General features: G+C 41.2%; 2 protein-coding genes across 9 annotated transcripts in view; one reads left to right on the top strand and one right to left on the bottom strand.

The window, feature by feature from the left end:
* Positions 1-287: 287 nt before the first annotated feature.
* Positions 288-5,886, top strand: LOC110524015 (homeobox protein DBX1-B-like). The gene is made up of 4 exons (XM_021603297.2): positions 288-820; positions 1,000-1,104; positions 4,757-4,959; positions 5,128-5,886. The coding sequence occupies exons 1-4, from the start codon at positions 454-456 to the stop codon at positions 5,434-5,436; spliced, it is 984 nt and encodes a 327-aa protein (XP_021458972.2). The 5' UTR covers positions 288-453; the 3' UTR covers positions 5,437-5,886.
* A 571-nt stretch (positions 5,887-6,457) lies between these two features.
* The window catches only part of LOC110524008 (neuron navigator 2), a 104,429-nt gene continuing 89,172 nt past the window's right edge, over positions 6,458-21,714 (bottom strand). For 6 of the 8 annotated variants that reach the window (XM_036978702.1, XM_036978728.1, XM_036978712.1 and 3 more), the window contains 13 exons: positions 18,065-18,145; positions 17,455-17,608; positions 17,069-17,219; positions 16,821-16,918; positions 16,601-16,696; positions 16,304-16,472; positions 15,875-16,110; positions 11,425-11,579; positions 11,196-11,267; positions 10,767-10,963; positions 10,405-10,523; positions 8,644-8,847; positions 6,458-8,357 (listed from right to left, as the gene is read on the bottom strand). In XM_036978702.1, coding sequence (XP_036834597.1) covers positions 8,223-8,357; positions 8,644-8,847; positions 10,405-10,523; positions 10,767-10,963; positions 11,196-11,267; positions 11,425-11,579; positions 15,875-16,110; positions 16,304-16,472; positions 16,601-16,696; positions 16,821-16,918; positions 17,069-17,219; positions 17,455-17,608; positions 18,065-18,145 — 1,867 coding nt within the window. In that variant the 3' untranslated portion in view covers positions 6,458-8,222. The remainder of the gene's footprint in view (positions 8,358-8,643; positions 8,848-10,404; positions 10,524-10,766; positions 10,964-11,195; positions 11,268-11,424; positions 11,580-15,874; positions 16,111-16,303; positions 16,473-16,600; positions 16,697-16,820; positions 16,919-17,068; positions 17,220-17,454; positions 17,609-18,064; positions 18,146-21,714) is intronic. The other 2 variants (XM_036978741.1, XM_036978757.1) reach the window with 1 other exon arrangement.

Genomic DNA, 21,714 nt, shown 5'->3' with positions numbered 1-21,714 from the left:
AACCCCCTATTCACAGACTAACGTTGTTTTGGAGTCCTTTAAAAATAACATTTTTTATTCGTTTGTGTGTGCTGCCACCATTATCACAGTGAAAGTTATACCAGAGTGGTAAGTATATGTAAAACGGATGACTACACTTTCTTTGTTATAGGACATTGTCTAGTCTTTGCTTATGAAGTCTAATCCAATCATAAATTGTTTATTCGGACCAATCAGGAGGCACTGAATTTCCCCTGAAAGAAATTCACGTCGAGAACTTTGTTGAACTTCATTGTTAGGCTGTCAGTTCCGAAAGGGCTTTCGTAAAGGTCCACTATAAAACCCTTCTTCTAAAGGGAAGGGCCAGAAGAGAACTGTGAGTCTTTCCACTTGGATCCTATAGGCGAGGGGAAACTCATTCAGTGAGAAAGGGCTCTTTACAATTACTTTTCCGTTACCCATCCAAACAGAGCAATGATGTTCCCTAATGCACTTGCGCCTCCCGCTATATGCCCAAGTCTTCTTCGACCGCCGGCGGCTCTCTCTCTGCCCCAGTCCTTGCATTCAGCTTTCCCCGCCCACTCGAGCTTTTTGGTGGAGGACCTGTTGCGGATCAGTCGTCCGGTGAGCTACTTCCACCGGACGATTCCCTCACCCAGCGTGTCTCCCCTGGCATCAGGAGCCACCACGCTGACCTGCAGTCATCACACTCACCAAGCTGTCATCTCCACTTTAGCACAGGCAAGGACTGGTTCTCCTCAGACCGCACTCTCCATTAACCACGACCCTAACTATCTGAAGTTTGGAGTTAATGCCATCCTAGCACCATCAACGAGAAACGGTAAGATTATTGCGAAAGTATAGGCTAATGTAAAAATTGTTAAGAGTGAATTTAGCCTACAAACAGGCGAGCTGCTTTGAATTTATGCAAATGCATGGAGATTATGTATATTTTGTCTATATGATTTAACGAAACGAAATGACAATTAATGTAAATGTTTTTTTCATTTTGAACCACAGCATCGTCTCCACGTTTAATGCATCATGCTATGCACGCAAAAGCCTTCCCTCTGCCATATTTTGACTGTTCGTTTCATCCCTTCATCAGAGCATCATATTTTCCAGGTAAATCCACTTAACCCTGTCATGCCCATGTATTCAGCTGATGTTGTTGAACCTAATAACAATCTGCCTTTATTAGTTGAACCTAACGAGAATACAATCATTAGTTCAGAGGTTGGGAGCCGCAGAACGCCGTGGAATCAGTCTCGCCAATTTGATGCCCTATTTAGCAGTGCTGACATTTTGCATCAGTCCCCCTAATCTACAAATTAGCCGCAATTGTCATGGTCTAAATTTGAGGCGGATCCCCTCTCACAAGGAAGCTGCTGGCGTCTCTTCATTGCTTCTTTTTCCCACCGAGCCAGTGAACTTAGCTACTGATAACTCACAAAGCTTTCAGCACCATGACCAATTGGTCAGCTCCCTCCGGGAAGCCACACTTGACTTAAACATGCTGTTGATAGGCATTTACCAGTCATGGACTAATTCCCCATTAGAGGCTATTCACTATTTCAATATTCTCACAAGACCACATAGAGTGTTATGCATGTTTATGCATAGTGCTGTTGTGAGAAATCTAAAGTTAGCAAACAGTAAATGGCACAGGATCCTGGAGTAACGTAGTTCAAATATAATGACAGGCTAGCTAATGCTACAATGCTAGGTGTTATATATTTCAAGATTAAGAATAGCTATAGTGAATTCACACATCCTTTGGCTTTTGAATAGTCAACAATAAAGATGGTGATAAGAATAATCTAAAATGGCTACGCTATAAGGTACAGATCTGTGTTAAGAATACTTATTTTAAGAGCAATAAAACAACTTCAGCCTTATGACTAGCTTTTTGTGTTGATTTAATGACAATGATGGGACAAAAATAGGGCCCAGCCATCACTAGGCTATTCTCCTGGAACCAATTTCCTAAAAGCATTTTTAAGGCTAAGTTAACCTTTCTGATCTCCCCATCCCGGATCCGGGTTCGTGAATACAGACTCAAGCTCATTACCATAACGCAACGTTAACTATTCATGAAAATCGCAAATGAAATGAAATAAATATGCTAGCTCTCAAGCTTAGCCTTTTGTTAACAACACTGTCATCTCAGATTTTCAAAATATGCTTCTCAACCATTGCAAAACAAGCATTTGTGTAACAGTATTGATGGCTAACGTAGCATTTAGCATTAGCATTCAGCTGGCAACATTTACACAAAAAAACAGAAAAGCATTCAAAAAAATCATTTACCTTTGAAGAACTTCAGATGTTTTCAATGAGGAGACTCTCAGATAGCAAATGTTCAGTTTTTCCTGAAAGATAATTTGTTTAGGACAAATCGCTCCGTTTTCTGCGTCACGTTTAGCTATGAAAAAACCCCTGTATCCAGGATTGTGTAAATCTATCAGCAAGCTCATTAGCATAACACAACGTTAACTATTTATGAAAATCGCAAATGAAATGAAATAAATATGCCATCTCTCAAGCTTAGCCTTTTGTAAACAACACTGTCATCTCAGATTTTCAAAATATGCTTCTCAACCATAGGAAAACAATAATTTGTGTAAAAGTAGCTAGCTAGAGTTAGCATTTCGCGTTAGCATTTAGCGTTAGCATTAGCGTTAGCATCCAGCACGCAACATTAACAAAAACATAAAAGCCTTCAAATAAAATCATTTACCTTTGAAGAACTTCTGATGTTTTCAATGAGGATACTCTCAGTTAGATAGCAGATGCTCAGTTTTTCCAAAAAGATTCCTTGTGTATTAGAAATAGCTCCGTTTTATACATCACATTTGGCTACCAAAAAAAATCCATAAATTCAGTCCTCAAAACGCAAACTTTTTTCCAAATTAACTCCATAATATCGACTGAAAACATGGCAAACGTTGTTTAGAATCAATCCTCAAGGTGTTTTTCACATATCTCTTCATTGATACATCGTTCTTGGAAACATGCTTTCTCTCCTGAATCCCAGGAGAAAATGACCGCACCTGAAGATTACGCACAAATTTAGACAAAGGACACCGGGCGGACCTCTGGAAAATGTAGTCTCTTATGGCCAATCTTCCAATGATATGCCTACAAATACGTCACAATGCTGCTAAGACCTTGGGCGAACGACAGAAAGTGTAGGCTCATTCGTTGCGCAATCACAGCCATATAAGGAGAGAATGGAAAACAGAGCTTCAGAAATTCTGCTAATTCCTGGGTGATGCATTATCTTGGTTTCGCCTGTAGAATGAGTTCTGGGGCACTTACAGACAAAATCTTTGCAGATTCTGAAACTTCAGAGTGTTTTCTTTCCAAAACTGTCAAGAATATGCATAGTCGAGCATCTTTTCGTGACAAAATATCGCGCTTAAAACGGGAACGTTTTTTATCCAAAAATGAAATAGCGCCCCTAGAGCTCTAACTGGTTATTAATCGTTAGAACCTTTGTAGGAACATCGCTAAGGGCTCTATTCAATCCGTATCACAGAAGTTAAGCGTCACAGCGTGATTGAAATTTAATGGCAATGTTCACGTTGGCTGAGACAGCGTTCACGGTAAAAGCTGCATATGTCGGCTCAAAAGGAAATTACTTTTAAATGTAGCCCATTTGGCGCAATTAGTAACGCTTCAGCGATACAGATTGAATAGAGCCCTAAATATCTGAGCTGTTTCCCCAAAACAATCGTTATAGGCCTACTAAAGTTGCAATTGAAAACGCTCGTTATTTACCGACTGCCTCAGACCATGTAGAACAGCTAAGAGCGTATTTAGATGCTTTTTGCCCTTCGCGTCACTTCATATACAGCGGATTCCCAATAAACATATCAAGATGTGTAGGCCCTACAGTATCTGTCTCTCTGTGACCACCGATAACTTCAGAACGATGTTGCCTACAAATACAAATTAGCCAATGTCTTTGCAGTTGTTACAAACACGCGTAGGATAAAAATAGACTTAAAATGAAAACAGAGGGGACTGCATTCAAATATAAAACAGTAGGCTACATAGGCCTATTTTTTTTCCCAATAGTTGACTTTTGAAATCAATATCATGTTCAATCTACTTAGTTATATTTTGCCAATTGTAGGCTACTGTATCATAGGCTATGTAAATATCTGCCTCAATATATTTCATGATGTGTAACAACATGTGCGCAATTATGTGCCAAATCTGTGATTTAGGCTAGTACTTTATTAGAGGGTAAACCATTGGAATCGCTATTGGGAAACCGGGGCCAGATGATCTAGGCATGCGGTTGTGTTTAGTTTGAAAGTATAAATCTCTTTTGTGGCAGTAATATATGGCTTTAGTGTCCTGTCCTAAGTCTTTTTCAGTTAGTTCATTACTACACAATTACCGTTCACGCTTCATCAGCCCCTCTATCTTTCATTGGGGCTTTCGAAAGGGATACTCTGCCTTTTTACCATACCAATGCTATAAGGGACCAAGCAATGTGCTAATTAGCTGCTTCGTGCCAATTCATTCAGACGGACTGCATTTAAGAACTTAAGAACAAAAAAAAACCGTCAATATTTATAGACTTCGAGAGACTTTGCTTTAGACTACGAAAGAATTCGCTTTTATGCACGTTTGTCCCCCCCACCCACTCCCTGAAAAAAAGAAGGCTAGGCTACTTTGTTAAGCAAGGCTTACTTTGTTAGCCTATGTGTGCATTTCCTGGAATGACACGACGCAAAGCTAATGGTATGTTTTTTTCTTTTAGCATCCTCTTCAGTGGTTCCTATCCCCGGTACATTTTCATGGCCGCTGGCTGCAAGAGGAAAGCCCAGGAGGGGGATGCTACGACGGGCAGTGTTCTCTGATGTCCAGCGCAAAGCACTGGAGAAAATGTTTCAGAAACAGAAATACATCAGCAAACCAGACAGAAAGAAGTTGGCTGCAAAACTAGGGCTTAAAGACTCACAGGTAAAAATAATAAAACAAAAATACAAAAACAACCAGCAGCCTAAGTGAATAAGACCCACATCAATGTAAAATATTCATTGTATGTATATTTGGATTACTGGCATGTTATAATATTATTAGAATAAACCATGACTAGATAGCCTTATAATATTTAATGCATTTTTCAAGGTGAAAATCTGGTTCCAAAACCGAAGAATGAAATGGCGCAATTGCAAAGAGAGGGAGTTGTTGTCCTCCGGAGGTTGCCGGGAGCAAACCCTTCCGACTAAGATGAACCCCCACCCGGACCTCAGTGACGTCGGGAAGAAGTCTTGCGAGGAGGAGGTAGACGCGTACAGCCCGCGCGCGGCCTTTTGCCGCTCACCATCAGAGCGCGAACTTTTGAACAGTGTGGAGTCGCACCTCTCTTCGCCTTGCCACTCCAGCAAGCACTCCGACTTCTCAGAATCAGAGGAGGAAGAGATTACAGTGTCTTAATTATGAATAATACACACGTTATGTTTGTATAAAGTTGTTGGGTCACATATATTGTTGCGTATATTGTATATAAATACATTATTACCCAAATTAGATCCAAGCATCCTTTGATTTTAGTATATTATTTGTCCGTGATATTACCAATTCACCTAGCCCTATACATACATGTAGGGGCCATATTGGTTGTGGTAGATATTTCAGTGCTTATTAAGGGATTCACTTAGTAAATTAGATGTATTCTTGCAGCTTTTGCTATTTGTACCATATTTTGTAAGGGCCATTTTTATACCAAGAGGATTATACCTGATTTAAATGCTTATATTAGATGCATTGCTTTTAATCTATGTAGATGTTACATCTATAACTTAAAAATAAATATATTATTTGTATGCTTTGTTTAAATGTTGTACTTTGAGAGTATTTTTTCAAATAAAACTAAAATGTAAAGAACGGCTGCTTTCTTGACAATGGTACAACAAACAGAATAACACTTAAAAAGTTTCATTATATTCCCAAGTAAACAATGTTTGATAAGGTTTGTCACTGCTTTTCTTCTCATAAGAAAGACAAGAGTGTCTGAGAGAGTGCAGTGTCTTCTATTGCCGTAGAAATGACAATGAAAAACTCTCCATCTAGGTTTTACACACTTCTACAGGTATTTTCATTTAACTAGGCAAGTCAGTTAAGAACAAATTCTTACTTTCAATGACAGACTAAGAACAAACAGTGGGTTAACTGCCTTGTTCAGGGGCAGAATGACAGATTTGTACCTTGTCAGCTCAGGGATTTGATCTTGCAACCTTTCAGTTACTAGTCCAACACTCTAACCACTAGACTACCTGCCACCCCAGTATAGGGCTATACAACAGGACGTCAGTCACATAGGTAGCCTAAATAATAACAGACCATTACATTATTTCCAACAATGCTACTGAGTTGAGACAATTGAAATGAGTTCAACACACTGAACATTGTTCAACAATATTTTAAACCACGTGAGGTCAAATAAAAACTTGAACCATTTAAAACAACTTAATAAATAAACACTGGTTTATTGATTTCTCGATGAATTAAAAATATGAAAGATGGAAAGTACCGTGTTGTGACCAGATTTATTCTCACAGTCTCATAGTTGTTCACTCTTATAGAAAAAGGAACAACCTGTGGAGGAAGCCTAACTGTAGGCCTACACACATTACTCTGTAGTTTAGTAAAAGATGTACAGAATTTTTTTTGAAAACGTGGGATTCATGATCAAATATATACATCTTCACATTACAAAATAAAAATGTGCATAAACAAAATTCAAACTATTCAATAATTATCAACCACTAGATTCAATAGCATACCTTTCACGTCATTCCAACATCCTAACTGAGTGGGACCAAGAAAAGACAAACGACCACTTTGATTTGTCCTTGCAAGATATGCTAGTGAACATTTCTACCTTGCAAAATATTCACAGATCAATGTACCTGCAATACAAATCTTGACAATACTTAAAAATACAAGTAAACTGTTTTGGTTTCAGTCGAAAGTTCCAAATGAATGTTGCAAAGAATTTGTTACTAAGAACACTCATGGGATGAATAGCAACAACACTGACAGATAACGTGGACATTGTGAGGGGGAGCAACCAAAGTGGTACCTCGTAGTAGAGTAAGCTGCTCTGAGAATACTCCATTTTATGAGGGAATAAAGCCTAGTTACTCCAATACAGCAACTCCGAGGATCCCATTAACACTGGACGCAAATGGAACTGGTGCTAATTCTTCAGAGTGAGCGACTAGACACGGCAGCCTCCGTCTCAAAGCCATGCAGTCGCTCTGATCCTTTTCTAGCCAGAGACCTTTCAGATGTGGGTCTACATGTCCAATGCGCCTCTATACAGGGAAACACCGTGTTGGAACATTTCATGCAGGGATGGAGCTCTGTCTAGAGCTGAAGAAAAGACAAACAAGGGCTTTTGGGATACTGTTTGAAACGCTCACGAGGTGTAAAGTTCTCATCTTCCTCAGGAGAGCACCAACAATCCGAAAAGTATCACTGATTTCAAGATATCCAAAACAAAAGCCTAGACCTTCTCGCTACCAGCTAGCTGCACATAAACGATGTGGAGTCATTTTCATCAAAGTACGAGCAAGTTAGCAGCCCCTAAACTCTGCACCGCCTCTATAGAAATCAAGTATATCAAAGGCATTGTCAATGCATGTGACCACCGTTGTTAATAAAGGCAGCAAGGCATCATTTGAAAGTTAAGCACCAAAAATATGTCTCTTCACTAAGAAAATGCACACAAGTCAAGCTCTGTGAAGCGGAGTGACCGTATGTACAGTTTTTGCTACTCAGTTTGGACCACATAGCTATAGCCTAGATTAGGTCACAGTCAAGGCAACTGGTTTGATGTCTCATAAACTACGTCATTCATTCTATATGGCTGTGTCTTTGTCTGTGACTGTAAACAGACTCCTAATAAACACTGAACACAGTAGAAATACTGAGGTGAAATTATTCAGGCTATTGAACTTTGACTGGGATTTCCATCTCAGGTTACCTGCACCCAGTACATCTATTTATTATCTTATGTATCAGTACACAGTGTAAATAGTGAGTTCCAACTGGTATATAAGATGCTCTGACTGCCTAAAGACATGAAATCGCAGAGGTCAAATTCTAACTTGAAATACATGACCGAACGTTGAACCTCATATCAATGGATGATTAACGCAAAAGGTATGTTCATTTAGGATGTGTCCCAGAGTGAGTACTAGCTGACAGAGGGAGACTCATAGTGTGTACTCCCGTGGTGAGTCCAGCATGTTGTCTTCATGGGGATCCTGGTTGCTGTTGGAGTCGCTGTCGTAACTCTGAGTGCTGCCGGAGCAGTGGGCTGCCTCCTTCAACCTCATCAGCATGTTCATCTGTGGAGATGTATAGAGGTCAGAGGTCAGATAGCTTGTCGCCTACATAGAGACACTCATGCTAAACATAAAGCCGCGGATAGTCTTTCAATAAGGTGCTTTTAAAGAGTATGTTCTTGGATACAAATATCAAGTCAAACCTTTGTTCATACAGACCATCATCACATTCAGGATTATTATGTAATGCCATACCAAACATACTTTCTTGATTATTTCAGAGTCCAACTATTTAGGTTAAAGGTTGTCAGAAAAGTTAACAGGAGGTGTAAGACTTGTATCAACGTACCAGGGGGTCTCCGTCTGTGCATCCCTGGGGAAGCTGTTTTCTGGGACAGCCATCTTTGGAGATGGAGTATCCATCGAAGCCCACGTCCTCTGGCCGGAGCTGCAGCAGCTGGGGCCATTCGTGCTGCAGGGGGTTGGCTGCCCAGGGGTAGCTCTCCATCACCCACCGTGCTGGATCCTCCCAAGGAGCTCTCCTCCCATACATCTGGAGGATGGACAGAATCATAATAACTGCTCAGTGATTTTCATTAAGAACAGTAAGTGTGTGTCAGCTTATTATAAACAGTGCCTTCAGAAAGTATTCACACCCCTTGACTTTTTGTTGTGTTACAAAGTGGGATTAAAATGGATTTCATTGTCAGTTTTTGACAGCAATCTGCACAAACTACTCTGTAATGTCAAAGTGGAAGAAAAATCTGAACATTTGTAAAAAATGTTAAATAAAACAGTGATATATCTTGATTCGATTAGTATTCAACCACCTGAGTCAATACATGTTAGAATCACCTTTGGCAGTGTGCCTTTCTGGGTAAGTCGTCTAAGAGCTTTCACAAGTGGATTATGCAACATTTGCCCATTATTATTTTCTAAATTCTTCTAACTCTGTCAAATTGGTTGTTGATCATTGCTAGACAACCATTTTCAGGTCTTGCCATAAATTGTCAAGCAAATTTAAGTCAAAATTGTAACTTGGCCACCCAGGAACATTCACTGTCTTCTTGGTAAGCAACTCCAGTTTGGCCTTGTGTTTTAGGTTGTTGTCCTGCTGAAAGTTGAATTCCTCTCCCATTGTCTGGTGGAAAGTAGACTGAAACAGGTTTTCCTCTAGGATTTGTAGGGAATTTCCTCCCGAGTCTGTAGGGGAGTTGCAGTGATGGGACAACCAATGCAACTACCAATTGGATATTACGAAATTAGGGAGAAAAAGGGGGTAAAAGTTTAAAAAAAATAAAAAAATAAAAAAAATAAAACTTTCCCTTTGTATTCAGGAAAATAAGTTAATTCCTTTGGAACATTTTTTGCAGTATCACTTTAGAGCCTTGTTGCAAACAGGATGTATGTTTTGGAATATTTGATTCTGTACAGGCTTCCTTCTTTTCACTGTCATTTAGGTTAGTATTGTGGAGTAAATACAGTGTTGTTGATCAATCCTCCGTTTTCCCCCATCACAGCCATTAAACTCTGTAACTGTTTTAAAGTCACCATTGGCCTCATGGTGAAATCCCTGAGCGGTTTCCTTCCTCTCCGGCAACTGAGTTAGGAAGGACACCTGTATCTTTGTAGTGCCTGGGTGTATTGATACAACATCCAAAGTGTAATTAATAACTTCACCATGCTCAAAGGGATATTCAATGTCTTCTTGAATTTTTTTAAATCTACCAATAGGTACCCTTCTTTGTGAGGGATTGGAAAACCTCCCTGGTTTTTGTGGTTGAATCTGTGTTTGAAATTCACTGCTCAACTGAGGGACATTACAGATAACATTTCAGCTTTTAATTTTGAATTCATTTGTAAGCATTTTGAAAAACAGAATGGGGTATTGTGTGTAGACCAATGACAAAAACATCTACATTGAATCCATTTTAAATTCAGGCTGTAACACAACAAAATGTGGAAAGTGTAAATACTTTCTGAAGGCACTGTACATACTCTATGTAGTATCTCTCTGTGTCCGTGCGTTAGTTTACGAACCATTATTAAAAGGGATAGCGCTACTACAAATGTAAATTGATGCCACATTTCAAACGTTATGTCATTGTACCTGCAGCCCCTCTCGGACAGCCTCCAGCATGTAGGGAATGATGGAATAGTTCCACAGATCTGTGAACCACACTCTGATTCCCTCCACATCCATGGGACAAGACAGGAAGAGGCGGGGCCCTGGGAGGTAGAGAGACAGACATTTTCAACAAAACATCCCTTTCATTCCATAGAACCTTCAATCTTGTCCCTTATATATATTCTTTATTGACAAATCTCAAATATACAATTGAAAAGTATGTGTTCATTCAAGTATAGTGTATTAATCTATTTCTTAAATCCTAATGTAAAAAAACATGGCCAGATAATGTAATAACAAAAGGAGAAAAGAAGAAGATGAATGTGATTTCCTTTGAATCTTACCGATGGTGACATCCGAGGAGCTGTGGGACTCTAGGAAGCGGTTGAGGTGATGCCAGACAGTAGGGACCCACTCGATGATCCTCACCAGCTCAGTGTTGCGCTGCCGGCTGCTGATCTCCGTCTCCATCAGCCTCCTCCTCAGGAACCGACCCAGGAAGCCCTTCACTGGCTCAGTGTGGTTGGCACACAGCACCCACCTAGAGAGGACACACACAGGAAACAGACAACAGCAGAGAGGGTGATCAGTTACTGTTCAAACAGACCTCAAACGAGGGTTAGGCAGAGGACATATCACTGTTTAAATACCGCCCTCTTGTGGCGGCTACATAACGCAGCAATTACATTTTACATTTCAGAATAGAGATGACATCAAATAACATTATCTTGTAACTGTAAAAAAGACAGTAACACATTATAGATATGATGTACCTGAAGTTATGATGAAGCTGCAGGTTGGGAGTGGATGATGTAGCCTGGTTCATTGTTCCAATGATATAAGGACTGGGAACAAACAAGGCAATACATTTCAGATTAAGAACAAGCAAATAAACACTGTGTGAGTGTGTGCACCTGTGTGCATGCGAGCCTGTGTGTGTGTGTGCGCCTGTGTGTGTGTCTGTGTGTCTCTGTGTGTGTGTGTGTGTGTGTGTGTACTGACCATCGGTGGTGCTTGCAGCTGAGCAGGCCATTGAAGACCTCTCCTAGAGAGCTGACGTTGTGCAGGTTGTCCAGTACTACCACCAGGGGCATGTCCACCCCATGACTCGTACTGTTGCAATGGTCAGCCAGGTTAGACAGGTACTGACGCAGCTCCTGGACACCAGAGAGAAGAGTTGACAAAGACAGTACAGTTAATCATTTCCACATGAACCACAAAATGATTCCCCACACAGCCTCTAAAATACCACAGTACATTACTAATGACATATCAAGCATTTCATCTATAGAGGGGTTGCAGGTGCGTCACAAATCACCGAGCAACCACACCAGGCTCCATGTTGGAAGACCAGAGTCAGTCTGCTGGAACTTTGGTGCCTATGTGTCCTCCAATCTTCCACATGGCTGGCTGTAGTGATGGGAAACCGAGGCTTAGTGAACCCTTTGGGGCTTTCATGAAATTCCAATAGTGTGCAACTGCAGCCTGCAATTTGGGGTGTTCCTGCATGTGGGCATTCCTGCATCTGCAAGAACACCTCTCCTCGAGTATCCCATTGGTTCCTGCATGAACTCTTACTAGTTAGATAGCACACAGTGTCGCCCCCGGCTCCCGCCTGCTGTGTACCAAAGTCCTCCTTCGGATTAGCTGGCTAAGCTAGCACACAGTGTCCTTTTCTCCCACCTGCCGAACAGCTGTTCTCGTCGTCGTTAACAGAACTGCTGGAAAACATTGCCTGAAAGGCAGGGGTGAACGACACTGTCTACCGGTGTACGGCTAGCTAGCCTCTTAAGGATCGGACCCTTTTTTTCAATTTTCGCCTAAAATGACATACCCAAATCTAACTGCCTGTAGGTCAGGACCTGAAGCAAGGATATGCATATTCTTGATAACATTTGAAAGGAACCCCTTTGAAGTTTGTGGGAATTTGAAATTAATGTAGGAGAATATAACACATTAGATTTGGTAAAAGATAATACAAAGGAAAAACATGTTTTTTTCATTATTTTTGAAATGCAAGAAAAAGGCCACAATGTATTATTCCAGATTAGGCACAGTTTAGGTTTTGGCCACTAAATGGTAGCAGTGTATTTGCAAAGTGTTAGACTGATCCAATGAATCATTGCATTTCTGTTCAAAATGTTGTTTCAAGTCTGCCCAAACGTGCCTAATTGGTTTATTAATACAGTTTCAAGTTCATAACTGTGCACTGTCCTCAAAGAATAGCATGGTATTCTTTTATAGCTACTGTAAATGGGACAGTGCAGTTAGATTAACAATCATTGAAATTTTCTGCCCATTTCAGATATGTCTATGTCCTGGGAAATGTCCTTGTAACTTACAACCTTATGCTAATCACATTAGTGATTAGTGATAAAAAAAACTTTGGATCGATAAATTGATGATTACCAATAACAACTACTAGAGAGGTTTCATTTACAATCACTGTTTAAGAAAAAAATAAAATCTAAATCGATCCTGTCAAGATTCTATAAAAGTGTGCTATGATTTCAGGATAGATTCCTCTGACATTTGGCTCTAGGCCCTGAGCTATCTTTCCACCTGATGTTGCGATTTGACCTCAGAGCATTTCACATGATTCTGTACGTAATTCCGAGACACATCATTGAGCATGATATGTTACGTTTCATATGAAATGTATTCATTTTTGGATGTCCCTCACCCATTTGTAAATGTTACGAATTACAATGAGTATTATATGTTACACATTTACAGAACGTATAATATGTTTACGAATTTGCTAAATGTATGATATATTACGGATTCTAGTGACTAACATTAGCTAGTTCACTAACGTTAGCTAGGCTAGGGGTTAGGGTTGCATTAAGTTTAAGTTTAGGCATTAGGTTAGAGGGTTAAGGTTAGGGGAAGGGTTAGCTAACATGGTAAGTCGTTTTAAAGTAGATAAAAAGTAGTAAGTTGCTATGTAGATAAAATGCTAAATCTGTCTGTGATGAGATTCGAACTCACAAAACTCTGGAATAACGCCAGCTCATTAACCCCGATCGACCACACTTCTTTCATTTTTGACTTAAGTAACCATCTGTCTTATTTAGCCATTCCAAACGTAACATATCATACTAAATGGAGTGTCGCGAATTTGAGACCAGGTTGGCTAAGAAGGTGAAATATCTAGTTAAAAAACCGAAAGCTTTCAGCAGAGGTTGGTGCACTCGGTTACGAGTTCCAACACCTGTCTGATGATAGTGTGACGTCCAAAGCTTTGAATGTCATTATCACGTGGTATTGTTACTTTGATCAGAGAGGAAGAGAGGCCCAACTCGGCGGAAAATCTGTCTCCCTCCATCAGGTAAAAAAAAATGTATGGCCTATTTGCTACATGAGGTTTATTTGTGGAAAAGAAGTTTCGTAATGCTGAAGTTGTTACGAGTAACGACATAAGTTGGACACCTGACATCCCGGCAACTGTGAGAAAATATCGGAGTTGTCTCTGCATATTCATGACATGAGGCTAGTAGCATAGCATCTCTCTCTATTGAATACAGACGGTTGACGGGATTACAATAATGAGATGTATCCACCAATCCAAAGAAAGGACAGGCAGGAGCTAAACAGCCCACAGTGCCGCTTTGCAGACAAGGGCTTCCATTGTTAGAGACGTATCTTGTCAGGAAATCCATAATCTTTGCTTTGATACAAGCATTGATATGTTGTGTCGAATCAGTATGCTTTGAAAATGGCATCAGAGCTCCGGTATCAATCATCCCATCACTAGCTGGCTGCATTTTGCTACCACCAAAAACCTTGGGAAGATTTCTCATTATTTCGTTTTTCTTAGGACCCAGAAAATGGAGGTAGTGGGAGAACATATTTATATTTACAAGATACATACATTTAGAAAATGATCAAAAACAATATATTATTAGCTAGCTAGCTTGCTACAGTAACTTCGTGTTAGTGTGCAGGCTAAAGTTAACCCAAATGAGCCTCTAATGTAATGTTATCTAGTGTCACACCCTGATCTGTTTCACCTGTCTTTGTGCTTGTCTCCACCTCCCTCCAGTTGTCACCCATCTTCCCCATTTATCCCCAGCGTATTTATACCTGTGTTCTCCGATTGTCTGTTGCCAGTTCATTTTGTTTCGTGAAACCCACCAGCGGTTTCCCCCTTGCTCCTGTCTGTTCTAGTTCCTGTTTTAGAGTTTTTCCCGGTTTTGACGTTTCTGCCTGCCCCGACCTTGAGCCTGCCTGCCGTTCTGGACCTTTTGAACCCTATCTGGATTACTGACCTCTGCCTGCCTCTGACCTGTCATTTTACCTGCCCCTGTATTAGTAATAAACTTTTGTTACTTCGACACTGTCTGCATCTGGATCTTACCTGAAACGTGATACCTAGCTAGCTAGCCAACTTTACAGACGGTATAACTAGCTAAGTGAAAAAATATATCACCCGCAGGCTAACTCCCGAGTGGCGCAGTGGTCTAAGATACTGAATCTCAGCGTCAGGATGGATCTCAGGATGTTCACCTTCCAACAGGACAATGACCCTAAGCATAACGCTAAAGCAATACTCTAGTGGTTTAAGGAGAAACATTTAAATGGCTTAGAATGGCCTAGTCAAAGCCCAGACCTCAATCCAATTGAAAATCTGTGGTATGACTTAAAGATTGCTGTACACCAGCAGAACCCATCCAACTTAAAGGAGCTGTAGCAGTTTTGCCTTGAAGAATGGGCAAAAATCCCAGTGGCTAGATGTGCCAAGCTTATAGTGACACACCCCAAGAGACTGTAATTGCTGCAAAAGGTGGCTCTACAAAGTATTGACTTAGGTTGTGAATAGTTATGTACCCTCAAGTTCTGTTTTTTTGTCTTATTTCTTGTTAGTTTCACAATAAAAAAAATGTTCATCTTCAAAGTAGTACGCATGTTGTGTAAATCAAATGATACAACCCCCCCAACAAATCCATTTTAATTCCAGGTTGTAAGGCAACAAAATAGGAAAAATGCCAAGGGGGTGAATACATTCGCAAGCCACTGTACATCCTTCTATACCATGGTTTATATATGTACCTATGTTATCAAAAATACAGTTTAAAAGCCACGCACAATGTATAAACCTATTACAACTGGAGCAGACCAAACCTGCTGGGTTTGTAAACGTTAGACATTTTAGTAAGAAGTAGAGTATTACTACAAAAGCAAAAAAAGTAAATAGCAGTGATGGCGAACCTCGCTCCACTGATCGTTGATCTACGTTGATCTATCTACGTCATATGTCACCTGGCAACACTCTTTTCCAATTACTGTATCCTCCAACAGTTCCAATTTGCAAATGTAAGGGGAATAAGCATTTCCGTTTGTGAATCTCCTCTCTCATATATTTCCATATCGGTTACATTTTGGCACCTCCACTATCATACAGAAAGTATCCCTACATTCAACATATTAATCATGATAGTGTTTGACAGACCTTGCTGGACTTGTGGTCTACGTTGAACGTGGCAATGGTCCCGTCGGTGACCTCTCTCCCTTCCCTCAGCACTATGTGTTCGGCCAATCGGCTGGCCAGGAAACTCTTCCCGGTGCCACTGGGGCCAGACAGGATGATCCGACGGTGCTCATGGAGCTGGGACACGTAGCGCTGCAGCAGGGGTTTGGGGATCAGCGTCTCAAACACCAAGTCGTCTTGGCTGTGCTCACACACACCTGCAGGCAGGGGGCAGCAGAGGACACATATATTAAAGTATAGGTTCACTGGTGTTGTTATTGACTGATCCAGACCGCTTTGAATTACAGGGTTCAAATGTATTTAAATATTGACTGCTAGCAAAAACAACGCGAGTGGTAGAGGTATAGTTCTAATTTTCCAAACTTCCGAGAGTTCCATTCTTGCCCATACCTTTGAGGGAGACAGAGATGGTGTCACTGTCTCCAACGAGGTATCCACAGGGCAGAAGTTCAGGGGTGTCAGTCCCACGTGTGCGATGGATGTCCCCGATGCTATAGCCCAGGACACTGTCTGAGTTTAGACCCAGCTGGCTCACTGGGTCCACGTGGATAATGTACTCCTGCAGGACCAGGGACCAATCAAACATCAGATACAGGGCAATGGACCACCAACCAATCACATGTCAGATACAAGTGTCACTCTAGTCACTCCTATAACAGGCTGAGTTTTTAGTGTCTGTTGATTTACCTTAAAGAGACGTCTGACCACCCCATCCAGCACATCCCATTTGGTTTTCCCACTGACACCAATGCAACCAATCAGGAAATGGCGAGGTCTACGCTCCTATAAAATATGAGGACGAACTTATCATAAGATCTGATATTAAGGACAAATAAGGTGAAAGGCATACATTTTTTTGGTAGCCATTGTAATTTCTGGTGGGTTGGAAGTGTTAGAAGTTTCGTACCTCTTTCCACTTGGCATCCTCATCTAGAGTTACAACCACCTTGACGTGTCGTCCTTCTTTCCGTGAGCTACCGTCCCCGTTGTCCTCCAACAACATGTCTACAGAGACAGGGACATAGATATTAGCTACAGCAGACAGGACTACAAACACACACACACGGACAGGTGAATGCACGTGCTCACGCACAAAGACTAACACAGGCGCGATCGCATGCACGCACGCTCGCTCACTCACACACTCTCTCTTACCGAGGCTGGTGGACTCTGTTAGAGCGAGGCTATGCTGTGACTGGCCCACTGAGGGTGAGGCCACTGAGGCCTGTGAGGCTGCTCTGCTGCAGCTGCCCTGACTCTCCATCTTCAGACAATCGTTCTCGGTCTTCAGCCTCTCTATCTCGCCCTGCGGACAGGTTACAAAACACCAGGTCACACACAGCTCACAGCATCGTACGACTTTGTATTTGGCATGCTTTGTGATGGCCAATGTTTGCGTGGTCATTGCTAGGGTGAGGAGTTTCCCCCTGACCATGCAAACCTTGACCAGGAAAATGCCAGGTCACTAGGTCAGGGAAACCTCCAGGCCCTCATCATGTCATATCAATGGTCACATGTGGTCCTGTTTCAGACACCCTCACCTGCATGCGGTTCATGGACTCCCTGAGCTGGTCCAGCTGGTGGGCGGAGCTGAGGGCCTCCAGGCGTATGTCAGTCAGCTTCATCTCCTTGTCTCGGAGCTCGCTGCGGAGCGCCATCACCGTCTCCGCCTCGCTGTCTGTGCACTCTGAGATCCTGCACACGAGACAGATGTCTGGTCAGTTCAGGGATAAACAGAATGCTAGTCCTCAAGAGCACATCCCCGAGAAACCTCATGGAGCACAATTATAATTTTCTTACAAAGATTTTTTTTTTTTAACTCAGTAACATGCTGTACAAATGATTGGTTTGTCACTGCAAAAAATTATTGTCGCTTATTCCAAGTTAATCCAGAGGCACTGAATCACTGTGCGATAGATAGATAGGGGTTCAGGCAATTGTAAACAGGACAAGATCAAGGTCCTGTGAAGGATGTGTGTGATTGGCTCAGAATTCCAGTTGCAATGGCACAACATGGCATGAGTGATCGAGTCGATATTAATTGGTTAAATAATAATTTGGTGCATCAAGGACATTTGTTAGGATTAGCCATCATCAGAATTGCTCATAAAGTGAATGTGGGTTATTCAGACATTTTTCATACTCTATTACCGAGCGAGAGAACCAGTCCTCAACACCCCAGTGATACCGCCCCAGGCACGCCCACTAACAGGCAGGGGAGAGAGAAATGGACTAGAGACACACACAGACAAACAGACGGACAAGAGAAGAACAGCTTCAATACAAACATCCAACTATTGACTAAAACAATGAGGCCATGCAGTCTCTAATGATAACATACACATACATACAAAGCTTGGGGTACTGGGATATACAGTGTATATACACACACACACACACACACACACACACACACACACACACACACACACACACAGTACCAGTCAAAAGTTTGGACACACCTACTCATTCAAGGTTTTTTTTTATTTGTAGAATAATAGTGAAGACATCAACACTATGAAAGAACATGTGTAGAATCATGAAGTAACCAAAAAAAGAGTTAAACAAATCAAAATATATTTTATATTTGAGATTCTTCAAAGTAGCCACCCTTTGCCTTGATGACAGCTTTGCACACTCTTGGCATTCTCTCAACCAGCTTCATGGGGAATGCTTTCCAACAGTCTTGAAGGAGTTCCCACATATGCTGAGCACTTGTTGGCTGCTTTTCCTTCACTCTGCGGTCCAACTCATCCCAAACCCTCTCAAATGGGTTGAGGTCGGGTGATTGTGGAGGTCAGGTTATCTGATGCAGCACTCCATCACTCTCCTTCTTGTTCAAATAGCCCTTACACAGCCTGGAGGTGTGTTGGGTCATTGTCCTGTCGAAAAACAAATGATAGTACCACTAAGCTCAAACCAGACGGGATGGCATATCGCTGTAGAATGCTGTGGGAGCCATGCTGGTTAAGTGTGCCTTGAATTCTAAATAAATCACTGACAGTGTCACCAGAAAAGCACCCCCACACCATCACACCTTCTCCTCCACGCTTCACGGGGGAACCACACCTGAAGAGATCATCTGTTTACCTACTCTGGGTATCACAAAGACACGGCAGTTGGAATCTAAAATCTAAAATGTGGACTCATTAAACCAAAGGACAGATTTCTACCGGTCTAATGTCCATTGCTCGTGTTTCTTGGCCCAAGCAAGTCTCTTCTTCTTATTGGTGTCCTTTAGTAGTGGTTTCTTTGCAGCAATTTGAACATGAAGGCATGATTCATGCAGTCTCCTCCGAACAGTTGATGTTGAGATGTGAATGTTACTTGAACTCTGTAAAGCATTTGTTGTTTGGGCTGCAATCTGAGGTGCAGTTAACTCTAATGAATATTTCCTCTACAGCAGAGGTAACGCTGGGTCTTCCTTTCCTGTGGAGGTCCTCATGAGAGCCAGTTTCATCATAGCGCTGGATGGTTTTTGCAACTGCACTTGAAGAAACTTTCAAAGTTCTTGAAATTTGAAATATTTCCTTCTTTGAGTCAACTGATTGGCTCAAAGAAGGAAATACATTCCACAAATTAACTTTTAACAAGGCACAAGGTTAATTGAAATGCATTTCAGGTGACTACCTCATGAAGCTGGTTGAGAGAATGCCAAGTGTGTGGGCAACTTTGAAGAACATCAAGGCAACATCAAGGCAACTTTGAAGAATCTCAAATATATTTTGATTTGTTGAACCCTTTTTTTGGTTACTACATGATTCCATGTGTGTTATTTCATAGTTTTGATGTCTTCCCTTGAATGAGAAGGTGTGTCCAAACTTTTGACTGGTACTGTATATATACAGTGGCAAGAAGAACCCTTTGGAAATACCTGTATTTCTGCACAAATTTGTCATAACATTTGATCTGATCTGCATCTAGGTCACAACAACAGACAAACACAGTCTGCTTAAACTAATAACACACTCGTGTTTTTATTGTAAACATTCATAGTGCAGGGTGGGAAAAGTATGTGAACCCTTGGATTTAATAACTGGTTGACCCTCCTTTGGCAGCAATAACCTCAACCAAACATGTTCTGTATTTGTGGATCAGACATGCACAACGGCCAGGAGGAATTTTGGACCATTCCTCTTTACAAAACTGTTTCAGTTCAGCAATATTCTTTGGATGTCTGGTGTAATCTGCTCTATTGAGGTCATGCCACAGCATCTCAATCGGGTTGAGGTCAGGACTCTCCAGAAGGCATATTTTCTTCTGTTGAAGCCATTCTGTTGTTGATTTACTACTGTGTTTTGGGTCGTTGTCCTGTTGCATCACCCAACTTCTGTTGAGCTTCAATTGGCGGACAAAGACACTTGGGAATGACTTTTTCGGTGATAGCAAGCTATCCAGGCCCTGAGGCAGCAAAGCAGCCCCAAACCATGATGCTCCCTCCACAATACATTACAGTTGGGATGAGGTTTTGATGTTGGTGTGCTGTGCCTTTTTTCTCCACACGGTGTTGTGTGTTCCTTCCAAACAACTCAACTGTAGTTTCATCTGTCCAGAGAATATTTTGCCAGTAGCACTGTGGAACATCCAGGTGCACTTTGGTAAACTTCAGAAATGCAGCAATGTTTTTTTGGACAGCAGTGGCTTCTTCCGTGGTGTCCTCCCATGAACACCATTCTTGTTTAGTGTTTTACGTATCGTAGACTCATCAACAGAGATGTTAGCATGTTCCAGAGATTTCTGTAAGTCTTTAGCTGACACTAGGATTCTTCTTAACGTTATTGAGTATTCTGCGCTGTGCTCTTGCAGTCATCTTTGCAGGACAGTCACTCCTAGGGAGATTAGCAACAGTGCTGAACTTTCTCCATTTATAGACAACTTGTCTTACCGTGGACTGATGAACATCAAGGCTTTTAGAGATACTTTTGTAACCCTTTACAGCTTTATGCAAGTCAACAATTTCTCATCTTAGGTCTTCTGAGATCTCTTTTGTTTGAGGCATGGTTCACATCAGGCAATGCTTCTTGTGAATAGCAAACTCAATTTAAAAATAAAATGTTTTTTTATAGGGCAAGGCAGCTCTAACCTACATTTCCAATCTCGTCTCATAGATTGGGCTCCAGGTTAGCTGACTCCTGACCCAATTAGCCTTGTGGTTCACATACTTTTTCCAACCTACACTGTGAATGTTTAAATTATGTATTCAATATAGACGAGAAAAAGACAATAATTTGTGTGTTATTAGTTTAAGCACACTATGTTTGTCTATTGTTGTGACTTAGATGAAGATCAGATCAAATTTGGTGACCAATTTATGAAGAAATTCAGGTAATTCCAAAGGGTTCACATACTTTTTCTTGCCACTGTATACTGAACAAAACTATAAACACAACATGTAAATTATTGGTCCCATGTTTCACGAGCTGAAATAAAAGATTCCAGAAATTTTCCATACGGACAAAAATCGTATTTCTCTCAAATTTTGTGCACAAATTTGTTTACGTCGCTGTTAGTGAGCATTTCTCCTTTGCCAAGATAATCCATCCACCTGACAGGTGTGACATATCAAGAATTAATTAAACAGCATGGTCATTACACAGGTGCACCCTGTGCTGGGGACAATAAAAAGGCCAGTCTAAAATGTGCAGTTTTGTCACACAACACAATGCCACAGATGTCTGAGTTTTGAGGGAGCTCGCAATTGGCATGCTGACTGCAGCAATGTCCATCAGAGCTGTTGCCTGAGAATGTAATGTTAATTTCTCTACCATAAGCTGCCTACAACGTCATTTTAGAGAATTTGG

Source organism: Oncorhynchus mykiss, chromosome 1 (genome assembly GCF_013265735.2).
Source record: "Oncorhynchus mykiss isolate Arlee chromosome 1, USDA_OmykA_1.1, whole genome shotgun sequence".
NCBI lineage: Eukaryota > Metazoa > Chordata > Actinopteri > Salmoniformes > Salmonidae > Oncorhynchus > Oncorhynchus mykiss.
Note: the sequence above shows the minus strand (reverse complement) of the source record. Positions and strands in the feature narration are given on the sequence as shown.

Bases quoted from the DNA above. Each gene is read 5' to 3' on its own strand.
- LOC110524015 (XM_021603297.2), top strand. From the start codon at position 454: ATGATGTTCCCTAATGCACTTGCGCCTCCCGCTATATGCCCAAGTCTT. The intron at 821-999 runs GTAAGATTATTG...TTTGAACCACAG, and splicing joins AGCACCATCAACGAGAAACG to CATCGTCTCCACGTTTAATG. The intron at 4,960-5,127 runs GTAAAAATAATA...GCATTTTTCAAG, and splicing joins TAGGGCTTAAAGACTCACAG to GTGAAAATCTGGTTCCAAAA.